General features: G+C 45.8%; 1 protein-coding gene across 21 annotated transcripts in view; it reads right to left on the reverse strand.

The window, feature by feature from the left end:
• Positions 1–21,765, reverse strand: part of AFDN (afadin, adherens junction formation factor) — a 1,391,435-nt gene that overhangs the window by 1,112,934 nt on the left and 256,736 nt on the right. For all 21 annotated transcript variants that reach the window (XM_029594302.1, XM_029594301.1, XM_029594288.1 and 18 more), the window contains one exon: positions 5,444–5,538. In XM_029594302.1, coding sequence (XP_029450162.1) covers positions 5,444–5,538 — 95 coding nt within the window. The remainder of the gene's footprint in view (positions 1–5,443; positions 5,539–21,765) is intronic.

Below are 21,765 nucleotides of genomic sequence, written 5' to 3' on the forward strand. Positions count from 1 at the left end.
GGACAAGCAGGATGGTAGTCCTCACATATGGGTGAGTACAGAGCTGAGGATGTCCGAACGTGCACCAAATGTACCCAACGGTGTGCAACAGGCAAAACAACTGGGGTGGAATTTGGTAGAGAGCATCCTGAACCCCACCGGGCAGGTGGAAAGGTGTTGGTACGTCACGTTGGAAATAGGTTACGCAGGACAGATTGGCCGAAGATGGAATCCTGTCTTTCGGCTTTGTCCAAGCAATAGTGGGCTGCGAAAGTGTGGAGTGAGCTCCAGGTGGCAGCCCTGCAAATGTCAGGAAGCAGCACCGATCATAGGTGTGCTACTGAAGTCACCATGGCCCTCACCGAGTGTGCTTTAACACGGTCGTGAAAAGGAATGCCTGCTTGCTGATAGCAAAAGAATATGCAGTCCGCCAACCAGGAGGAGAGAGTCTGCTTACCCACAGGTTGCCCTAATTTGTTGGGATGGAAGGAGACGAATAACTGAGTGCTCTTCCTGTGGGCAACTGTACGGTCTAGGTAGAACGCTAGAGCCCGTTTACAGTCGAGGGTATACAGAGACTGTTCCCCTGGATTGGAATGGGGCCTGGGAAAGTATGATGGATTGATTGATGTGAAAGTCCGAAACTACCTTAGCTAAAACTTAGGGTGAGTGTGGAGTACCGCCTGGTCCTGCAGGAGTTTAGTGTAAGGTGGATAGGTAACTAGGGCCTGAAACTCCCTAACCCTGCGAGCTGAAGTGATAGTTAAAAGGAAAATCACCTTCCATGTGAAATATTTTAGGTCACAAGAGTGAAGAGGCTCAAATGGAGTTTCATGAGCCGACCCAGAACCAGATAAGATCCCAAGAATGGGCTGAAGGACGTAAGGGTGGCTTGATATGGAGCAAGCCTTTAAGAAAACGTGTTACGAGGGGTTGTACAGATATAGGGACATCCCCGACACCTTTATGGAAGGCGGCTACCGCACTGACATGCATTCTGATTAAGGAAGTCTTTAGACCTGATTCCGATAAATGCCAGAGATAGTCCAAAAATCTCGGGATTGGTTAGGAAAGGGATCAAGGGACTGTGAAGATCACCATGATGTATACCTTTTCCATTTATAGGAATAAGACTTTCTTGTGGAAGGCTTCCGTGAAGCAATGAGGACACGAGAAACCGAATCTGAAAGGTTAAGTGGCTGAAGGATTAACCTTTCAACATCCATGCCGTCAGGGACAAGGCCTGAAGATTGGGGTGGCGTAGACATCCGTCGTTCTGAGTGATCAGAAGCGGGTCCATTCCCAAGGGAATGTGCCTGCGTATGGAGAGATCCTGGAGTATTGGAAACCACACTTGGCGTGGCCAGTGAGGTGCTATCAGGATCATGGTTCCCTTGCCTGACGGAGCTTCACTAGAGTCTTTGAGAGAAGAGGAAGTGGAGGGAATGCATAAAGCAGACCGGTTGCCCACGAGAGGGAGAATGCATCTCTGGGCAGAGAGTGCTCGCTCCGAATGAGGGAGCAGTAATTGTCTACTTTGTGGTTCTGAGGGGATGCAAAGAGGTCTATTTGGGGAGAACCCCATTGCTGGAAGAGAGAGGTCGCCACCGAGGGATTGAGCGACCACTCGTGCGGTCGGAAGACATGACTCAGTTTGTCCGCCAAGACATTGTCCACTCCTGGCAAGTAGGAGGCCCTGAGGTACATCGAGTGGGAGAGCGCTTCCGCCCAGATCTGAGCAGCCTCCTGACACAGAAGGAAGGAGCCTGTGCCTCCCTGTTTATGTACCACATGGCTACCTGATTGTCCGTCTGGATTAGGATGACATGATTTGATAGGCAATCCTGAAAAGCTCTGAGACCATATCGCATTGCTCGAAGCTCCAGGAAATTTATCCGGTGTTTGGCTTCCTCTGGAGACCAAGATCCTTGTGTCTGGTCCAGAGGCAGCATGGATTCACCAGGGGAAGATCCTGTCAGACAAATCTGATTGACTTTTTTGACTGAGTAACCAAGGAATTGGATCAAGGAAGAGCGCTCGATGTCATCTACTTAGATTTCAGCAAAGCTTTTGATTCGGTTCCGCACAGGAGACTGGTGAATAAAACGAGACGCTTAGGAGTGAGTGCCGAGTTGGTGACCTGGATTGCAAACTGGTTGACGGACAGAAGACAATGTGTGATGGTAAATGGAACTCTCTCTGAAGAGAGAGCGGTTTTAAGTGGTGTACCTCAAGGATCGGTGTTGGGACCGGTCCTGTTCAATATCTTTGTGAGCGACATTGCGGACGGGATAGAAGGTAAGATTTGTCTTTTTGCGGACGACACTAAGATCTGCAACAGAGTGGACACGCCGGAAGGAGTGGAGAGAATGAGACGGGATTTAAGGAAGCTGGAAGAGTGGTCGAAGATATGGCAGCTGAGATTCAATACCAAGAAGTGCAAAGTTATGCATATGGGGAGTGGAAATCCAAATGAACTGTATTCGATGGGGGGGGGAAGGCTGATGTGCACGGAGCAGGAGAGGGACCTTGGGGTGATAGTGTCTAATGATATGAAGTCTGCGAAACAATGCGACAAGGCGATAGCAAAAGCCAGAAGAATGCTGGGCTGCATAGAGAGAGGAATATCGAGTAAGAAAAGGGACGTGATTATCCCCTTGTACAGGTCCTTGGTGAGGCCTCACCTGGAGTACTGTGTTCAGTTCTGGAAACCGTATCTACAAAGAGACAGAGACAAGATGGAAGCGATACAGAGAAGAGCGACCAGAAACATGGAGGGTCTTCATCGGATGTCATACGAAGAGAGATTGAATCTAAATATGTACACCCTGGATGAAAGGAGGAGCAGGGGTGATATCATTTAGACCTTCAGATACTTGAAAAACTTTAACGATCCAAAGACAACGACAAACCTTTTCCGTCAGAAAAAAATCAGCAGAACCAGATGTCACGAGCTGAGGCTCCAGGGAGGAAGACTAAGAACCAATGTCAGGAAATATTTCTTCCCGGAGAGAGTGGTGGATGCCTGGAATGCCCTTCCGGAGGAAGTGGTGAAGTCCAAAACTGTGAAGGACTTCAAAGGGGCGTGGGATAAACACTGTGGATCCATCAGGTCTAGAGGAAGTGTATAAAGAGGAGGCAGCAAAACACTGCATGGAGCGGCAGTAGCCACAGAGGCATTCACGGAGCGGAATACCAGTGGCCAGTGGTTGGTGTTCCACCTTCACAGAGCGGAAGGATGGAGGGCTGCCATCTCCAAATTAAAAAAAAAACAACAAAAAACAGGAGTGGGCAAGAGTATGTAAAATTAACGAAGAGTTCATAAGCTATAGGTATTACCAATTATTAGGCTTATTCAATATTTGTTGATAGATAATGTGGCTTTCAATGCATACTTCACTTTCAATACATATCCAACATAGCTGTACCAAGTTTTATGCCCTATTCTATGTAATTAGCATTCTCTCATGCTTGTTTTCAGTTACAATGTAAACCGAGACGATATGCAAATTCGCATGAATCCCAGTATATAAAAATGTTAAATAAATAAATAAATAAATAGCGCTCTGATTCAACAGCAGGGGAGAAGAAAAACTAATACTTCACGCATATCCAGCATAGCTCTCTGCTTCAACGGCAGGAGAGGAAGACCGACACTTCACTTTCAATACATATCCAGCATAGCTCTCTGCTTCAACGGCAGGGGAGATATACAGGGACAACATGGCATCGATGGCTGAGGCACTACCCCCGAAGGAGGAATGCGGAACGGTGTTTCTCCTCCCGATGAAGCAGTCATCGGGGAGCGCACCGGAGCCATCGGAGACCCAGGAGGCACCGGTGGAAGGGCAGTCATGAGCGCCTCCATCCAGGAGAGCAGCGGTGCCAGCGCTGCTGGAATCAGGTCGGTCACCGTTTCCACTCTCAGTGCCGGTGTCTGTGCCGGAGGGACCTGGAGACGTTGCATCGCTTTGTCGATGGCCTCCTGGACCAGCCGGTCCAGTTCTTCCCGGAGACCTGGGGCAATCAGCTCCGGCTCCGTGACAGAAGAGGGAGGCTGAGGCACAGTCGGAAGGACCACCTTTACAGGCGGAATTGCGACTCCCAAACCATGATCGGGTGAGGGTGGCCTCGATGTCCCGGTCGCAGGAGTGGTCGGTGCCGCTCCTGGACCGGGCTTCTTCGACGGTGGCGAGGTCGACGATTTCGCTCCCTCGAAGGTCTGAGACTTACGATGCCGATGGCGATGTTTCTCCCTACGATCCCCACGATCTTGAGGGGGAGAAACGGGAGTCGATGGCCGTGAAGGCGTCGACGGCGGGCGGTCACCGAACGGTTGTTGATGGTGGTGCGACTTCGACGGTGCCGGTTCCGATAACGTCGATGCGATGGACGGCGTCGGGGTGTGAGCACGGGAAAGGAGTCCCATCTTCTCCATTCTGGCTTTGCGACCCTATGGTGTCATGAGGGCACACTTGGTGCAAGTCAGGACATCATGCTCATGGCCTAAACACAGAACACAGACTCCATGAGGGTCTGTGATAGACATGGTGTTCTTAGTGTTTTGGTAATTGCCAGGTTCTTGTGGCCTGGTTTTGGCCTCTGTTGGAAACAGGATGCTTGATGGACCCTTGTTGGAAACAGGGCTTGATGGACCCTTGGTCTGACCCAGCATGGCAATTTCTTATGTTCTTATGGTGAGAGTACAGTCCGGGCACAGACGAAAACCCGACGCCATGGCCATAGAAAAAAACTGAGCTGCGGTATGGTCGACGGCCAGTAGGCCGCGAGGGCCAAACTCGACGGTAACCGACGAAAAATGGTGAAAAAACTTACCGGAGTACCGTGGTCCGAGAAAGTTAGAGGGGGGACCCCTGTGGGGTGAATTTTTTTTAATTAAGTCCGTGAGGAAAACTCCTGTCAGGAATCTCTTCAGAGCTCCTAAACCGCGAGGCTACTGCTGCGCGGAAAAAAGACGACTGAAGGGGGACCCATGCTGGCTGCAGGGTTAGTGCCATGCTGGGCATGCTCAGTAGGGGGCCAGTCAAAGTTCTGGAAATTTTGACAGAAGTTTTCCGTGATTGGGCTCCATCCTGATGATGTCACCCATATGTGAGGACTACCATCCTGCTTGTCCTGTGAGAAAACTTTAGACCTGTTCTGAAGCAGGTCTAAAGTTATCTGGTTAACTTAGCTGGTTATAATTAAAAATCGGCTAAGTTAGGCGAATAACTTAACTCCTCCCTGCAACGTCCCTGGACGTAAAATCTAGCAAGGTAAGGGGAGCTGAATATACCAAAACTTCCTATTCAGATGGATAAATTGTAAGTTATCCATCTAAATGGCTTTGAATATCAATCTTATTTTAGACAGATGCACAATGGCAACTCTTTCAAACTCTAATTCAATACATACAAATAATTTACAGCTCTGCTTTAAAAAAAAAAACCAAAAAACTTCTCACCTGGATGGAGCTCTCATCCATCTTCTCCGTTCCAACTTCAGTTACACTTAACTGCAGCCGATAAAGCTTTGGCTTATCTCTAGAATCTGAACCATCTGCAGAACAGAGCAAATGAATCAATTTATTGGCAAAGAATAATCGAGTCCAAGTATTTCATCATAATCTTTAAGTACAAACCCTGAATTTCCACACTTTACCCAGAAGTAACTTCATCTTCTCTTTTGCTTGTTAAAAAGAATTTTTCAAATTCTGATTGAAAGGAAAAGAAAAGTTCTTTCCCCAATCAAAATAAGCTAAAATATCATTAATATATCAATATTTATTAATGGGAAAGTACATAAACTCAAATTTTCAGGAAAATCGAGTTTACATTTACTTTACTAGTAAATCTATAATTGAAGAGGCAGTCAACCAAGAAGTTTATTTCTGTATAATACTTTCTGTACTATTTTATTAAATTGATTGCATACAATAATCAGAAAGCAATGTTTTTTTTCAGAATTATCCTAACAATCTGTTATACAACAATTAATTTACTCCTTTAGCTCAAGTCCAATGGGCTTTATTCATCCAGTTTTTTCATACTTCTGGAAAATAAATAGAGCAGAGGAGGAAACACAGCAAGATGTAGAGAAAAATTAAATTGAGAGAGAGAAAAGGGATGAGAAAAACACAGACGAGAAGGGGAGCTGAGAGAAATGTAGAACAAAATATTTATTTATATTATGCTTTTCGGCACTTAGAGGGAAAGCATCTAGACCAAAAGGGAGATTAAGTTTATGGCAAGTTTGAAAAGCAGATAAAGGAAGGACGAATGGGAAACAACAAGCAGGAGAGATATGAAAGGAAGGCAAGTGTCTGGAATGTAGATATAAAGGAGAGTAAATACTGACTAAAAAATCAATGAGAGATTAGGGAAAAGGAAGAGGGTAAAGAAAATTGAAGTGTTAAAAGGAGCAAATTGAGGGGAAGACAGACTAGGGGCATGGAAGCAGGTGATAAAGGAACTAGTTGGAGGGCCAGAGTGGCTGTAGCATAAAAGTATGGAGAAAGGGAAAAAAGAAAATCATTCAAGTAGTGAACACAAAAAAGAATTGAAGTTCAAAATAGAATAAGAAAATGAATATTCAAAAATAAAGATTGAAGCTTCTTTTAATAACGCTTATATAAAATATAACATTAAAAATTGGGTTTTTACAAGGATTGTATACAACTAAGCAAATGTATTACTATCTTAAAAACAGTGATGCAGGAGACCACATGATGCGGTGAGCGTGAGAGGACATGCCTAGGAGGGCTCTGGGTGCCACACTCTGATTTGTTCCACTAATTACCAGCCTGTAACATCCCTGAATCGGCAAAAATACTGGGCACGGATGCAACGTTCGCCCTCCGGAATGCTTATTCAGACCAGTAAGAAAGGGAGAAACCAAAAACGGCAGACCCCAAGATGGTTTGCTAGCCCTGAATCACAAAGCACGAAAGACGCACCAACTAATATACCAGAGGACTTTAAAACTATCATACTAGCGTCGATATCTGCTCAGATCTCAGAAGTGCGAACGGCCCTCACAGAATTAAACCCGCGATTCGAACAGATTGAGGACAGGGTAGCGGTTGTAGAGGATGACGGCCTGGCCACCACCACTAAAGCTCCTTGCTCTGGAGAAGACTATCGCAGCACAAACATCGAAGCTGGAAGATTTGGAGAACCGAACATGAAGATCCAACATAAAGCTCCTGGGCATTCCGGAGACACTAGCAGAAAGGAATCTGGGGGCCTTTCTTGAAACCTGGCTATCGGAATCTCTCCCACTAACAGAGCTTCAGGCGTCATTCCGCATCGAAAGAGCCCACAGACTAGGCCAGAGGAGGGAAGACAATACGAGACCATGGCTGATTTTTGCAAAAGTATTGAATTTCGCCCACAAACAGGCCATATTGCAAGCCTACAGAAAATCGCCTGATATCACTTACAACTCTATAAAAGTCCGGATATTTCAGGACTATTCAGCAAAGGTCTCATCTCTGTGGCAAGGATTTTCCCCGATTTGCTCAGCTTTATTCGCAAAACAAATGCAGTTCTCATTGCAATTCCCAGCACGCCTAAAAATGTATTTATTTATTCACTGTTATATACCGACATTCATGTTGACTTCATATCGGTTTACAAGGCAAATCAAAAATAGACAAAATCCATTGAAAAAATACAATTTACAACAATTCAAAAAACTTTGACTAAAATAATGTCAGACAACTTTAGATAAAAATAAATTCTTAAGATCAGTTATTCTAAAAACAAAAAAGAAAATTCTAAGAACTGCCCTTAAAATTAGAATAAAAATAAAATGAAGTACAGTAAGAATGATTCTAAATAATGCAAAATAAAAATAAAATTTAAAGCAATAACAATAAATAACTCAGCAGATAAAAAAAGGAATAAAATAGAAGAATATTTAGGGGATCATCCCGACTGTATGAATGCTTGTTCAAGTAACCATGTCTTCAGCATTTTTTTGAATGAATGTGGGTTTGTCTCTAGCCTGATGTCAAATGGTAGTGATTTCCATACTTTGGGGCCTGCCAGTAATAGTGTCCTCTCTCGGACAGTGTTTAAGGGAGCTGTTTTTGGCGATGGAATGGATAACAGTACTTTACCTGAGGACCTTAAATTTCGTTTTGGAGTGTGGATAAGCAGAGCCGCATTCAGCCATTCAATTTTTTCTCCGTATATGGTTTTGTGTATTAAGGTCAGACATTTAAACTGAATTCTGTGCTAAATTGGAAGCCAGTGGAGGTCTTTCAGAACAGGAGTAATGTAGTCATATTTTTTTACAGCTAGTTAGAAGCTGTGCGGCAGCGTTTTGCAGAAGCTGCAAAGGGCGAATGGAGGGAACAGGGAGTCGTAGTAGCAGGGCTTTACAGTAATCTGTTTGGATAATGGTAGCATTTGCAGGACTGTTCTAAAATCATTACTGTGTAACAGGGGTTTTAATTTTTTTTTTTAAATCAGTAATTTGTGAAATCCCTCTTTTACTATGGCTTTTATTGATGTCTTCAACTTAAGCAAAATTGCTTACCTTGTAATAGGTGTTATCCCAGGACAGCAGGATGTAGTCCTCACATATGGGTGACGTCATTCACGGAGCCCTTAAGCGGGAAAAACTTCTGGCAAGTTTCTAGAAGCTTTTAACTGGCTGCCTGAGGCTACTGAGCATGCCCGGCATGTCATGATATTCCCTGCCACAGGGGTCTCACTCCAGTCTTATATGTAGCAATAAGTGTTAGCAAAAATAAATTAATAAAGTCTGAGGCCCAACTCCGCGGGGTGGCGGGTGGGTTTCGTGAGGACTACATCCTGCTGTCCTGGGATAACACCTATTACAAGGTAAGCAATTTTGCTTTATCCCAGGACAAGCAGGATGCTAGTCCTCACATATGGGTGATTAGCAAGCTAGAGGCTGAGTCATTGTCCATGCAGTTAGCAGTCATGCATGTTTGAGGAAATGATGCAGCCAAAGATCACAGCAGGCTGGATGTAGAAGGAGTTGGGATTAAACGGGAAACAAGTTCTTTAAGACAGATTGTCCATAGGCTGAATCCTGTCGTCCTTCCTTGTCCAAACAGTAATGAGCTGCAAAGGTGTGAAGGGAACTCCATGTTGCTGCTTTACAAATGTCAATGATTGGCACTGAACGAAAATGTGCTACTGAGGTTGACATTGCTCTTACTGAATGTGCCTTTACTCACCCTTGGAGAGGAAGGCCTGCTTTTTTATAGCAAAATTGTATGCAGTCTGCTAACCAATTGGATAGAGTATGCTTTCCCACTGCTTTACCTGGCTTATTTGGGTCATAAGAGACAAAAAGCTGATTGGATTTTCTGAGGGACGTAGTGCGATTCAAATAAAAAGACAATGCACGTTTACAGTCCAAAGTGTGTAGAGCTCTTTCGCCTTGGTAAGAGTGAGGCCTTGGAAAGAATGTGGGTAGAACTATTGTTTGATTTAAGTGGAATTCCGTAACTACTTTAGGAAGGAATTTTGGATGTGTTCGGAGAACCACTCTGTCATGGAGAAACTTTGTATAAGGTTCATATGTGACAAGTGCTTGTAACTCACTAACCCTCCTAGCTGATGTGATGGCTATGAGGAAAATAGTTTTCCATGTGAGAAATTTAAGTTCACAGGAATCTATGGGTTCGAAAGGGGAACGCATTAATCCTGTTAACACCAGATTCAGGTCCCATTGTGTAGCTGGAGGCCGAATTGGTGGTTTAAGGTGAGTTAGACCTCTCATAAACCTACTGACGAGAGGTTGTGTGGATATAGGTGCATCTCCTATCTTGTTATGATAAGCTGAGATTGCGCTCAAATGTACTCTGATTGATGAGGTCTGAAGACCAGAGTCTGCAAGATGGTACAAATAGTCTAAAAGAGAAGCTGTGGGGCAAGTAAAAGGATCAATATTGCTTTGCTTGCACCAGCAAGTAAACCGTTTCCATTTGAAAGAATAATTCTCTCTCGTGGAAGGTTTTCGTGAGGCTATAAGCACTTGAGCAACATTGGTTGAAAGATTGAGTGGTTGTAAGATCAAGCTTTCAACATCCATGCCGTCAGGGATAGGGATTGAAGGTTGGGGTGGCGCAACCGACCCTGATCCTGAGTGATGAGATTGGGAGCTACTCCCAGGCGTATTGGATCCCTGACTGACAGATCTAGCAGTGTGGGAAACCATACTTGTCGAGGCCAATATGGGGATATGAGGATCATGGATCCCCTGTCCTGTTGTAGCTTCACCAGTGTCTTGGTGATGAGCGGTATTGGAGGATAAGCATATAGTAGGCCTGCGTTCCAAGGGCGAGCAAAGGCGTCCTTGGCTGGTTGGTTCTTCTGTGTGCGCAGGAAACAGAAGTTGTCCACCTTGTGGTTCAGATGCGACGCAAAAAGGTCTGTTGATAGTTGTCCCCAACGTTGGAAGATTCTGTTCGCAATAGAGGGATTTAGAGACCATTCGTGCGGTTGGAACTGGCGACAGTCGATCTGCTAGGACATTTTGGATCCCTGCTAGGTAAGTGGCCTGTAGGGACATTGAGTGGTTCAAGGCCCAGTCCCAAATTTGTGCAGCTTCCTGACAGAGGAGATACGAGCCCGTACCTCCCTGTTTGTTGATGTACCACATGGCTACAGTATTGTCTGTCTGGATCAGTACGGTTTTGTGTGAAAGGCAGTCCTTGAACGTATGCAGTGCATACCGGATTGCTCGAAGTTCCAGAAAATTGATTTGATATGTGGCTTCGAGTTTTGTTCAAGTTCCTTGAGTCTGAAGAGAGTTTATATGGGCTCCCCATCCCAAGGTGGACGCATCTGTAGTTAATGTTATTTGAGGGATCGGTTTTTGAAAGGGTAGGCCCTTGCGTAAATTGTCCTTGATTGTCCACCAGTGTAGCGAGGAGCGTAGTTGGTGGGTTACTTGGATTCGATAATGTAGTGGTTGAATGGCTTGGATCCACTGTGATCGAAGAGTCCATTGGGTTAATCTCATGGCAAGTCTGGCCATAGGAGTGACGTGAACCGTTGAAGCCATGTGGCCTACTAAGATGAGAAACTGATGCGCTGTCACTTGTGGTTGTGCGGACATGGAGTACGCCAACTAGGCCAGAGATTGTGCACGGTCTGCTGGAAGAAAAGCTCGTGCAAGGTTTGTGTCCAATTCTGCTCCTATGTATTGGAGGAGATGAGACAGTTGCAGGTGGGATTTTTGATAATTGATGAGAAAACCCAGTCTGTGAAGTAACTGTATTGTGTAATGTAGAGAAGTTAGTGCTCCTTGTTGCGACTGACTTTTTATTAGCCAATCGTCTAGGTAAGGGAAGACATGAACACCTTGTTTGTGCAAATGTCCTGCTATTACTGCTAGGCATTTGGTGAATACTCTGGGAGCTGAGGCGAGGCCGAATGGTAAGACTCTGTATTGGAAATGCTGGTGTCCCACCTTGAATCTTAGGTACTTGCGATGAGGTGGGAATATAGGTATGTGAGTATATGCATCTTGGAGATCCAGAGAACAAAGCCAATCCCCCCTTTGTATGAGTGGAAGCATGGTGCCTAAGGATACCATTCTGAATTTTTCTTTCCTTAGAAATTTGTTGAGATTTCTGAGATCTAGAATGGGACAAAGGCCTCCGGTTTTCTTTGGAATGAGGAAATACCGGGAATAGAATCCTCTTCCCTTCTGAGAGTGTGGTACGTGTTCCACAGCTTTTGCTTTCAGAAGAGTAGATAATTCTGTTTGTAATTGAGGAATGTGTTCGAGATAGGAGTTTTGTGGTGGAAACTCCTGAGGGGGAGATGTGAAGTCTAGGTGGTAACCCTGATGAACTATGGATAAGACCCACTGATCTGTGGTAATGCTTTCCCATTCGTTGTAAAATTGGGAAATCCTTCCCCCTACTGGTAATTCTGGATAAGGGTTTGGTTGGCTCTGCTCTCTGGGATGGCTTTCAAAAACCAGAGGTGGAAGCTGTTTGGGGCGGAGGCTGCGGCCTTGCAGCTCGTTGCTGTCTTTGCTGAGGACGTTGTTGAGGTCTTGTAGACCGTGATCTAGAGGCCTGAGGGTAATATCTCCTTGGCCTGTAGACAGGACGTCTTGTGTCCCTACGTGGCGGCTTGCGGGTAGGGTGAGGTGCAGTTTCATGTGACAAAGTGGAGAGCTGCTTTAATGTTTCAGAGTGTTCTCTAAGCTGTGCCACAGTGTCTTGCACTTTTGTGCCGAACAAATTATCACCTTGGCAAGGCAAGTCCACTAGTTTGTCCTGTACTTCCGGACGTAAGTCCGAAGCCTTCAGCCAGGCCCATCTTCGTGCACTAATGCCAGATGCTGCAGTTCTGGAAGAAGTCTCAAAAGCATCATACGCCGCTCGTACCTCGTGTTTTCCAGCATCTAGACCCTTTTGCACAATTTGTTGTGCTGCCTCTTGTTGTTGTTGAGGCAGGGATGGGAGAAATTCCTCTGTTTCCAGAAATTTCTCTGATGCTGCATCATATACAGCTGATACGCAGCAATCTTGGAATTCAGCATGGCTCCCTGGTAAATCTTTCTTCCCATAAGGTCTAGGAATCTGTTGTCTTTCCCTGGAGGAATAGAGGCGTGCGTCCTGGATCTGCGTGATTTCTTTTGAGCAGATTCTACGACTAATGAGTTGTGTGGCAGTTGTGGTTTTTCAAAACCTGGGGCTGCTTGAACTAAATACGTGGAGTCCACTCTCCTGTTTACGCCAGGTGTTGTACACGGGTGTTCCCAAATTCTTTGTTGAAGGTGCAGCAGCACTTCATGCACTGGGATAGCCAAGTTATGTTTTGGGGGATCTACAAATTGTAGTATCTCCAGTGTCTGTTGTCTTTCATCTTTTTCAGCTTGGAGCTGAAAAGGGATGGATTCTGACATTTCCTGGATGAACGAGGAAAACGATAAGTCCTCAGGAGGGGATTGTTTCTTAGCCTGAGGCGGAGTACCTTCTGATAAAAAATCTTCTGAAGAATGCTCCGATTGTGTATCCGACCATGTGTCTGTTGGGGGCTGGTATTGATGATGTTCCAGCCTTCTAGATGGTGACACCCCAGATGGGCCTTGTAAAGGATCTTGATTGTCAGGTGAACCATCACTGACTTCACTTCCCTCTTCAGGCTGTCCTGATACCTTTTTGTAAGTATGGCATGCAACCTTTTTTCAGAAGAAACTTCTGGAGCATGCATGGAAGTGTGCTTAGATTTTCCTGATGCCTTCTTTCCTTGTACAGGAGCTCTGGACGGAGCTAGGGTGTAATGAGGTGTTAACTGTGAAGTAGTTGGCATTGATGAAGTAAGGAAAGAAAACATCGAAATGGGAATCATTGAGGAGATGGGCCTGGAAGCCATTGTGGACATCGAGGTTTGTAAAATATTCGATGGCTCCGGCATTTGGATCGACGATGAGGCTGCTGATATCGGCTGAGTAGCGGACATCGCTGAAGAACAGCTCGGCACATCTATCGGCATAGACAGGGTTGTTAATGCAGACGCTGTAGCCGGCATCGAGATCGATGATGGCACCGGCATCGATATCGAGGACGGCATCGACTCGATAGTCGGCATCGACTGGCCCATCGGCATCGGCCCGGTGGCCGGCATAGACTGAGAAGTCGGCATCGACCCGGCGGTCAGCATCGGCGATGACGCCGGTATCTTCTCCTTAAGGGCATCAGTGACAATTTGCTTAATCAAAGCGGTTAAGTCTGTCACAGAAGTCGATGGCATCGATTCCCCTGTGGGTGTTACGGAGGTCGATGATAGCTTCCGTTGTTTAGGTACCGGTTCCTCTGGCGGTGGCAATGGAGGAATTGAATGGTGCCTACGGTGTTTATGTTTTGTGCGAACCTCAGATACAGATTTTGACGATGCCACGGATGGTGTCGGCGAAGAAGCATCCCCCGAACCCTCCGGGATCCTTTTCTTTATCAATATCTTTTTCAATATTCCCACCCGTGAGGATTTAGTCGAAGTCGTGGGCGACGGCGACGTCTGGATTTGAAAAATCTGAGCCATCTTTTCATGGCGAAGTTTCCTACCTTTCACCGTCATTTCTTGGCATTGGGCACAAGAGGCGATGTCATGGTCTCCACCCAAACAGCGAACGCACTCGACGTGCGGGTCCGTGATAGACATAGTCCGGTTGCAGGCCGGACATTTTTTGAATCCTGAAGTTTTCTCAGTCGACATCCGTCGATGAATTCGGACTCCCTTTTAGCGAAAAAAGTATATGGTGTTTGTCACCAGCCGGTGACAAACCGAGTGAGACCTGTAAGGGGCAAAAAAACGGAAAATGAACTTTATCGTTGTGAGGTAACTCACAGGGCTCCTATAACCCGCGATGCAGCTAGCAGCGCGGAAAAAAGAAGACTGGAGTGAGACCCCTGTGGCAGGGAATATCATGACATGCCGGGCATGCTCAGTAGCCTCAGGCAGCCAGTTAAAAGCTTCTAGAAACTTGCCAGAAGTTTTTCCCGCTTAAGGGCTCCGTGAATGACGTCACCCATATGTGAGGACTAGCATCCTGCTTGTCCTGGGATAAAATTCACTATCTAATATACAACCTAAGTCTCTTACTTCCTGAAGAATGGTGTGAGACGGTGTCAGTTTAATTTCTGTTATCTTTTCAGTGACTTTATTACATATCAATAGAATTTCTGTTTTGGAGTGATTTAAGGAAAGGAACATCTGTGAGTAATTGTTGTATGGATTTAAAATATATGTTCCAAAGTTTCAGGGTATTCTCTATAGACCCTTCTATGGGAGTAGAATTTGGACATCATCGGCATATACAAAGTGCACTAGTCCTAAACCAGCCAAAATTTTGCAGAGTGGGGCCATACAGATGTTAAAGAGGGTGGGAGATAAGTATGAGCCCTGAGGAACCCCCGAGCTAAGGTTGATTGAGTCAGATTCGGCCAGGCCTAATTTGACTTTAAAAGATTATTTGAAAGATAAGATTTGAACCATGCGAATGTAGAGTCTGCTATGCCAATTTCCTAAAGTCTATTTAACATTAGCTCATGATTAATGGTATTGAATGCTAACGATATATCTAATAGAATCAGCAAATAAGAGAGTTTCCATTGTCTAGGCCTCTTAGTACGATGTCAGAGTGAGATGAGTAGTGTTTCAGTGTTAAAAAATTTTCAGAAACCGAATTGAGAAGGAAAAAGTAAATGGTTGTTGTCCAAGTAATCCATTAGTTGCTTGCTGACCACCTTTTCTAATATTTTTGCTAGCAGAGGAAGTATGGAAATGGGTCGGAAATTAGCAAGATTCGTTTGGTGGGATTCATCTTTTTGAGTGCATTGGCAATTTCTAATGATGAAACATTGTCAAGGACAGACCATCTTAAGGTCGGATTGGAGGGCAAAGAAATTACTTGTTTAGGGGAGATGGTTAAGTTGTTTAATAGCTTATGGATTTTCTCTTTAAAAACAAGATGGAAAATTTGTAGTCTTTGCTCTTTAAATTTCCCAGGGGAGGTGAGTGTGAACTGGATTTGGTTAGTTCAGAAACATATGCAAACAAAAGTTTTGGGTTGAATTGAAATTTATGAATTTTCTCGGAACAAAAGTCTCGCTTGGCCAAGTTAATCATGGATCTATACTTATTAATGGCACAAAGATAAGATCCAGTTTTTTTGAGATTGCTGAAGCAGCACAGAAATTTATACTTCTGGGAATGGCGTTTCAACATACGAGGAGGTTTACCCGCTGGTTGCGGTTCCTGAACACATTGTATTCTTTAGTTCTGATTTTTGTATAACCGCAGGAGTACGAACTTGTTCGTGGTGGAATCCCTCCCACCTAGACTCTCAGAGATAATATGACTAAGGGGGACGCTTTGAAAACATGGGCCTTATCGACTCCAGGTGATCAGCAATGGCTGTTAAACATAACTTTCCAACCAGTTTTTGAGTTCTACCTAATGGCCGGTACACTGGAATGGCATTAATACCCTGTTGCTCCTGGCACATGACATTTAATGTGCATTTCAGCGCCGGGTATCGATAAACCCATCAGACCATGGGGGAACAGGACTAAACCACGAGGCTGGGATACTTGAAGGATATAGTTTGTGAAGATGGCTTACCCCTTCGCAAAACAGCTAGCTACCAAGCTTTACTGCATATGACCCTTGACAGTCTTTGGTTAATCCTTTGAACTGGTTTTTCTTTGTTTTTTAGGTTTAACCTTTTTTTTTCTTTTTCCTCTTGATATAAGTATATGAGGATGGCAGGGGTGCGGCGCCCGCCCGCATCAAACGTGATCTCCAACACCATTTTAAGGAGTCTTTTGATTGATGTTTACTATTATGGTTAAGGGGATGGTGAGGGAAAAGATAGGAAGGCTGATAGAAGGGAGGGAAAGGAGAGGGGAGGGTAGGTAGGCGTGTGGGATGGATTTTCTATATGTGGATGGAAAGCATTGTGAATAGATGTGTATTGGGATACCCTCGAAGTTAACCGCTAGAGAGGGTTGACTCTCCAAGCCTACAAAGATTCTGGTGCGGTGGGGGGTGGGCCCATTCCTCTACCTATCGTGTTACCTGCCTGACTGAAGACCAAAAGGCTCCCTGTATCTTCTCCACCCTCCCGCTCGCTCCTACCTACTCTCTCCCTCTGCCCTGTGGCTCACTAGCCTTTTTGTTTCTTTGTTTCTATCTTTTGCTCCTTCCTCTTGCTTTTTTCTCCTGCAGCCCGACGCTGGATCGCAAAGCCCGAGGAACCCGGAAGACCAGCGAACTCCTCCCCCTTGGCTGTCGTCATCGACACTGGAAGCGTAGCCAAGAGGGAGGATTTAAAGCGCAAGAAGGACCGGAGGCGCCGCAACAAAGGGGCATGCCCCTTTGTACGCCCTTTCGTATGCCCATTCAAACTTCAAAGGAACTTAGATCAACCATCCAAACTACACAAAAAAAACAGCCAAACTGAAACATGGAAAAGGAAGGTGAAGTCTCGAGTAAGCATCCAATATCAGTCTGCATGTACAAAGGTAAATATGACAAGAATTACAAAGAGATTAGATCTAAACACAGCAAAAAAGATTTACAGAACTCATTAAAAAAAAACCAACCTGGTACAGATAAGAACCACCAAATCAAACACTACAACTCTAAATAACCTAATGTTAACATTTATCTTAGTAAATGCACAATCAATCACAAAAAAATTCCCAATCATCTCGGACTTACTGTATGAAAATAAACCCAACTTTGTTGCAATAACAGAATCATGGTTAAAAAAATCTGATATAGTCTTAAAAAATCAAATAGCACACAAAAATTATGAGGTCTTCTCAATCCCCAGAATAAATAAACGCGGAGGGGGCCTACTACTGATTATTGAAAAAGCTTTTAAATGTAAACTAATCCCAATAATACCACCACCTAATCATGAAATTGCCATCTTCAATGCCAACAATATACAAATGTGCCTTATATACTGCCCTCCTAGTTTACTAGATCTAAATATTTCACCACTAATCGAGTTTCTTACAACACATCTAAACATCTCTAAACCTACTATGGTGTTAGGTGATTTCAATCTACACATGGACATCCAACCTCTTTCTAACACATGCCAGACACTAATCAATGTCATGACAGCACTAGGGTTCTCACTAATTACCGATAAACCAACACAGAGCTGGACACTCCCTTGATCTAACATTCATAAACAACAACTACTTAGAACACTTAGCAACTAACTACACACAAATTCCTTGGTCTGACCACCTCCTTATTCAGTCCATTATTAAAATTCTCAATCCTCAGACCATACAAAATCATAATCCCATTGAATTTAAATATCGATGACCCTATAACAACGATGAACTAAAGGACAAATTAGAAGAAGAACTAAAAGCATAATACTTAATGATTGTAACAGCTACGGAACTCTGGTTAGACTCAGCCAAAAAGATAGCCGATGAAATAAACCCCATCAAAACAATACTTATCAAAGAAACAAAACAAAATAACCACTGGCATAATGTAAAAATAAAAGATGCAAAAAGAAAGCTCAGAAAATTTGAAAAACACTGGAGAAAACACAAAACAACTGAAAACCTAACCAAATTCAGGAAACATCTAGCTTTCTACAAACAACTAATCCTTAATACTAAAAAAGAATACTATTGCAATAAAATAGAAAAATTTGCCAATAACCCAAGAACCTTATTCTCCATAGTAACAAAGCTCACAAACGACAAACAAGAATCACCTCAAAGTCTTCCTGAAACAAAATGTAATGAAATAGCTAAATCTTTTAGTGACAAAATATTAAACTTAAGAAACAAACGCCCAAAAAACACCAAACAAGCAATCGTAATGCAAAAATGTTGAGATTACTTACCTGATAATCTCCTTTTCCTTAGTGTAGACAGATGGACTCAGAACAAATGGGTTTAGTATGCTCGTGCTAGCAGTTGGAGACGGATCTGACGTCAGCACGGGTATACATACCCCCACAGGAAGCGTAGCAACTTAGTAATCTTCCTTGCAAAAGCTGTTATGGATGTGTGTACTGACGCTCAGTGAAATAGTGAAACAGGATTCCCCTGACCAATTGTAGCTGGAGACCGCCAGCATTCCCAATCGGAAGGCATTGACACCTGGTAGAGTGTACGCTCTTATGGAAACAGATGACATGGCTTACCTTGAATCGGTGAAACCCATGTACACAGGCAGCTGGGCGGGATGCTGAATCCATCTGTCTACACTAAGGAAAAGGAGATTATCAGATAAGTCATCTCAACATTTCCTGTCGTGTACCCAGATGGACTCAGAACAAATGGGCACAAAAGCTTTACTCCCAGCCTGGGCGGGAGGCTGCCTGAGGACCATGTAGGACCGCCCTCGCAAATGCTGTGTCCTCCCTGGCCTGGACATCCAGACGGTAGAACCTGGAGAAGGTATGGAGGGAGGACCACGTCGCCGCTTTACATATTTCTGCAGGCGACAGCATCCTGGATTCTGCCCAAGATGCCGCTTGTGCTCTGGTAGAATGAGCCTTGACTTGTAGAGGCGGAGACTTCCCGGCCTCCACGTAAGCTGCTCTGATAACTTCTTTAATCCAGCGGGTGATGGTGGGCCGAGAGGGCCGCTTCCCCTTGTCTTTTCCCGCTGTGCAGGACGAACAGATGGTCTGTCTTTCGTACTTCTTGTGTCATTTCTAGATATCTGGGCAGCATTCTGCCTATGTCGAGATGGCGTAGCAAACGCCCTTCTTCAGATTTCTTCAACCCCGCCGTGGTAGGCAAGGATATAGTTTGGTTAAGGTGAAATTGTGAGACCACTTTAGGTAAAAAGGAGGGAACCGTGCGAAGATGGATAGCCTCTGGAGTGATTCTCAGAAAGGGATCACGGCAGGACAGTGCTTGTAGCTCTGAGACGCGGCGTGCTGAACACACCGCCAATAAGAACACCATCTTCAAGGTTAGAGAACGGAGAGACAGGCCCCGAAGGGGTCTGAAGGTGGATCCCGCGAGGAAATCCAAAACAAGGTTGAGGTTCCACAAAGGCACTGGCCCCTTCAGTGGCGGACGAATGTGCTTAACTCCTTTCAGGAAGCGAGACACATCTGGATGCGTGGCAATGGTCTTGCCATCCCTCTTGGGACCATAGCAAGACAGTGCAGCCACCTGAACTTTGATGGAGCTGAGGGAGAGACCCTTCTGAAGCCCATTCTTGCAGGAAATCCAGAACAATAGGAATTGTGGTCGCATGTGGATTGGTGCCATGAGTGTCGCACCATGCTTCAAATATTCTCCAGATCCTTACATAGGTGAGGGAAGTGGAAAACTTGCGGGCTCGGAGGAGTGTATCTATCACGGGCTCCGAGTAACCTGTTTTCTTCAGTCTAGCCCTCTCAATGGCCAGACCGTGAGAGAGAATTGAGCCGGATCCTCGTGGAGGATGGGACCTTGACGTAGAAGGTCCCGGCGAGGAGGCAGGGGAAGGGGCTCCCCTGCCAGTAGTCTTCTCATGTACGCGTACCAGGGTCTTCTTGGCCAGTCTGGTGCCACTAGAAGAACTAGGCCCCGGTGTCTCTGAATTTTGTGGATGATGGCGCCCAGCAGAGGCCACGGAGGAAATGCATATAGCAGAGTCCCTGGAGGCCGTGGCTGAACCAGGGCATCGATTCCGTGTGAGAACGGGTCGCGTTTGCGGCTGAAGTATCTGGGTACTTGAGCATTGGACTTCTCCGCTAGTAAGTCCATGTCCGGAATCCCAAAGTGATCCACAATCATCTGGAAGGCTGTGGGTGACAGCTGCCACTCTCCCGGATCTAGGCTTTCCCTGCTGAGGAAGTCCGCCGCGGCGTTGTCCTTCCCGGCAATGTGGACGGCTGAGATGTCCTGAAGATTCGCCTCTGCCCAAGCCATCAGCGGGGCTATCTCCAGAGATACCTGTTGGCTTCTGGTTCCGCCCTGACGGTTGACGTATGCCACCGTGGTGGCATTGTCCGACATCACTCTGACTGCTCTGTTCTTCAGTCTGTAAGCAAATCGTAGGCATGCTAATCGGATTGCCCGGGCCTCTAGACTGTTGATGTTCCACGCTGACTCCTCTCTGTTCCACCGCCCTTGTGCGGTGAGTTCTTCGCAGTGTGCTCCCCCAGCCGCTCAGGCTGGCATCTGTGGTGAGCAGAGTCCACGTGGGTGAGGACATCTTCGACCCCCTGCTCATGTGGCAGGACTGCAACCACCACCGTAACTGGGATCGTACTCTGGCTGGCAGAGGAAGGTGCGTGGAATAGTTCCGAAAGCGGGGGCTCCAGCGAGAGAGCAGGGAGTGCTGTAACGGTCTCATATGGGCCCTTGCCCAAGGTACCACTTCCAGGGTGGATGCCATGAGGCCGAGAACCTGCAGATAATCCCAAGCTATGGGCCGACTGGCTCCCATCAAGTACCGGATACGCGTCTGAAGTTTTAACCTTCTCTTGGTAGTGAGACTGACTGTGTCTGCCTGGGTGTCGAACTGTACTCCCAGGTATTCCAGTGACTGGGAAGGCTGTAGGCAACTCTTGCTGAGGTTGATTACCCAGCCCAAGCTTTCCAGAAGGGCGATCACTCTGTCGGTTGTCCGATGGCTCTCCTCTCGTGACTTCGCCCTGATCAGCCAGTCGTCTAGGTCGGGATGGACCAGGATTCCTTCCCGTCTGAGTGCCGCTGCTGCCACTACGACCACCTTGGTGAAGGTCCGCGGTGACGTGGCCAACCCGAAGGGCAGAGCCCGGAATTGGAAGTGGCATCCTAGAACCTTGAAGCGTAGGTAGCGCTGATGATCCGGATGGATCGAGATATGCAGGTAGGCTTCCGACAAGTCTAAGGCCATGAGGAATTCTCCTGGCTGTACTGCGGTCTTGACGGAGCGCAGAGTTTCCATGCGAAACCTCGGGACCCTTAAGTATCGAATTACTGACTTGAGGTCCAGTACGGGCCGAAAGGTGCCCCCTTTTCTTGGGTACCATGAAATAAATGGAATAGTGTCGAGAATTCACTTCCCATGCAGGTACTGGGATGATGGCTTTCAAGGACAGGAGCCTCGCCAGGGTAGCTTCCAATGCTGCATTCTTGTGTATGGGACATGAAGATTCCACAAACTTGTCCGGAGGGAGATGATGAAAGTCCAGATAATACCCCTCTCGGATGATGGCGAGGACCCACTGGTCCGACGTAATCTCGACCCATCTGGGGTAGAAGAGGGTTAACCTGCCCCCTATGGCTCCTTCCCCCAGATGGATCGG

This window comes from Rhinatrema bivittatum, chromosome 3 (genome assembly GCF_901001135.1).
Source record: "Rhinatrema bivittatum chromosome 3, aRhiBiv1.1, whole genome shotgun sequence".
NCBI lineage: Eukaryota > Metazoa > Chordata > Amphibia > Gymnophiona > Rhinatrematidae > Rhinatrema > Rhinatrema bivittatum.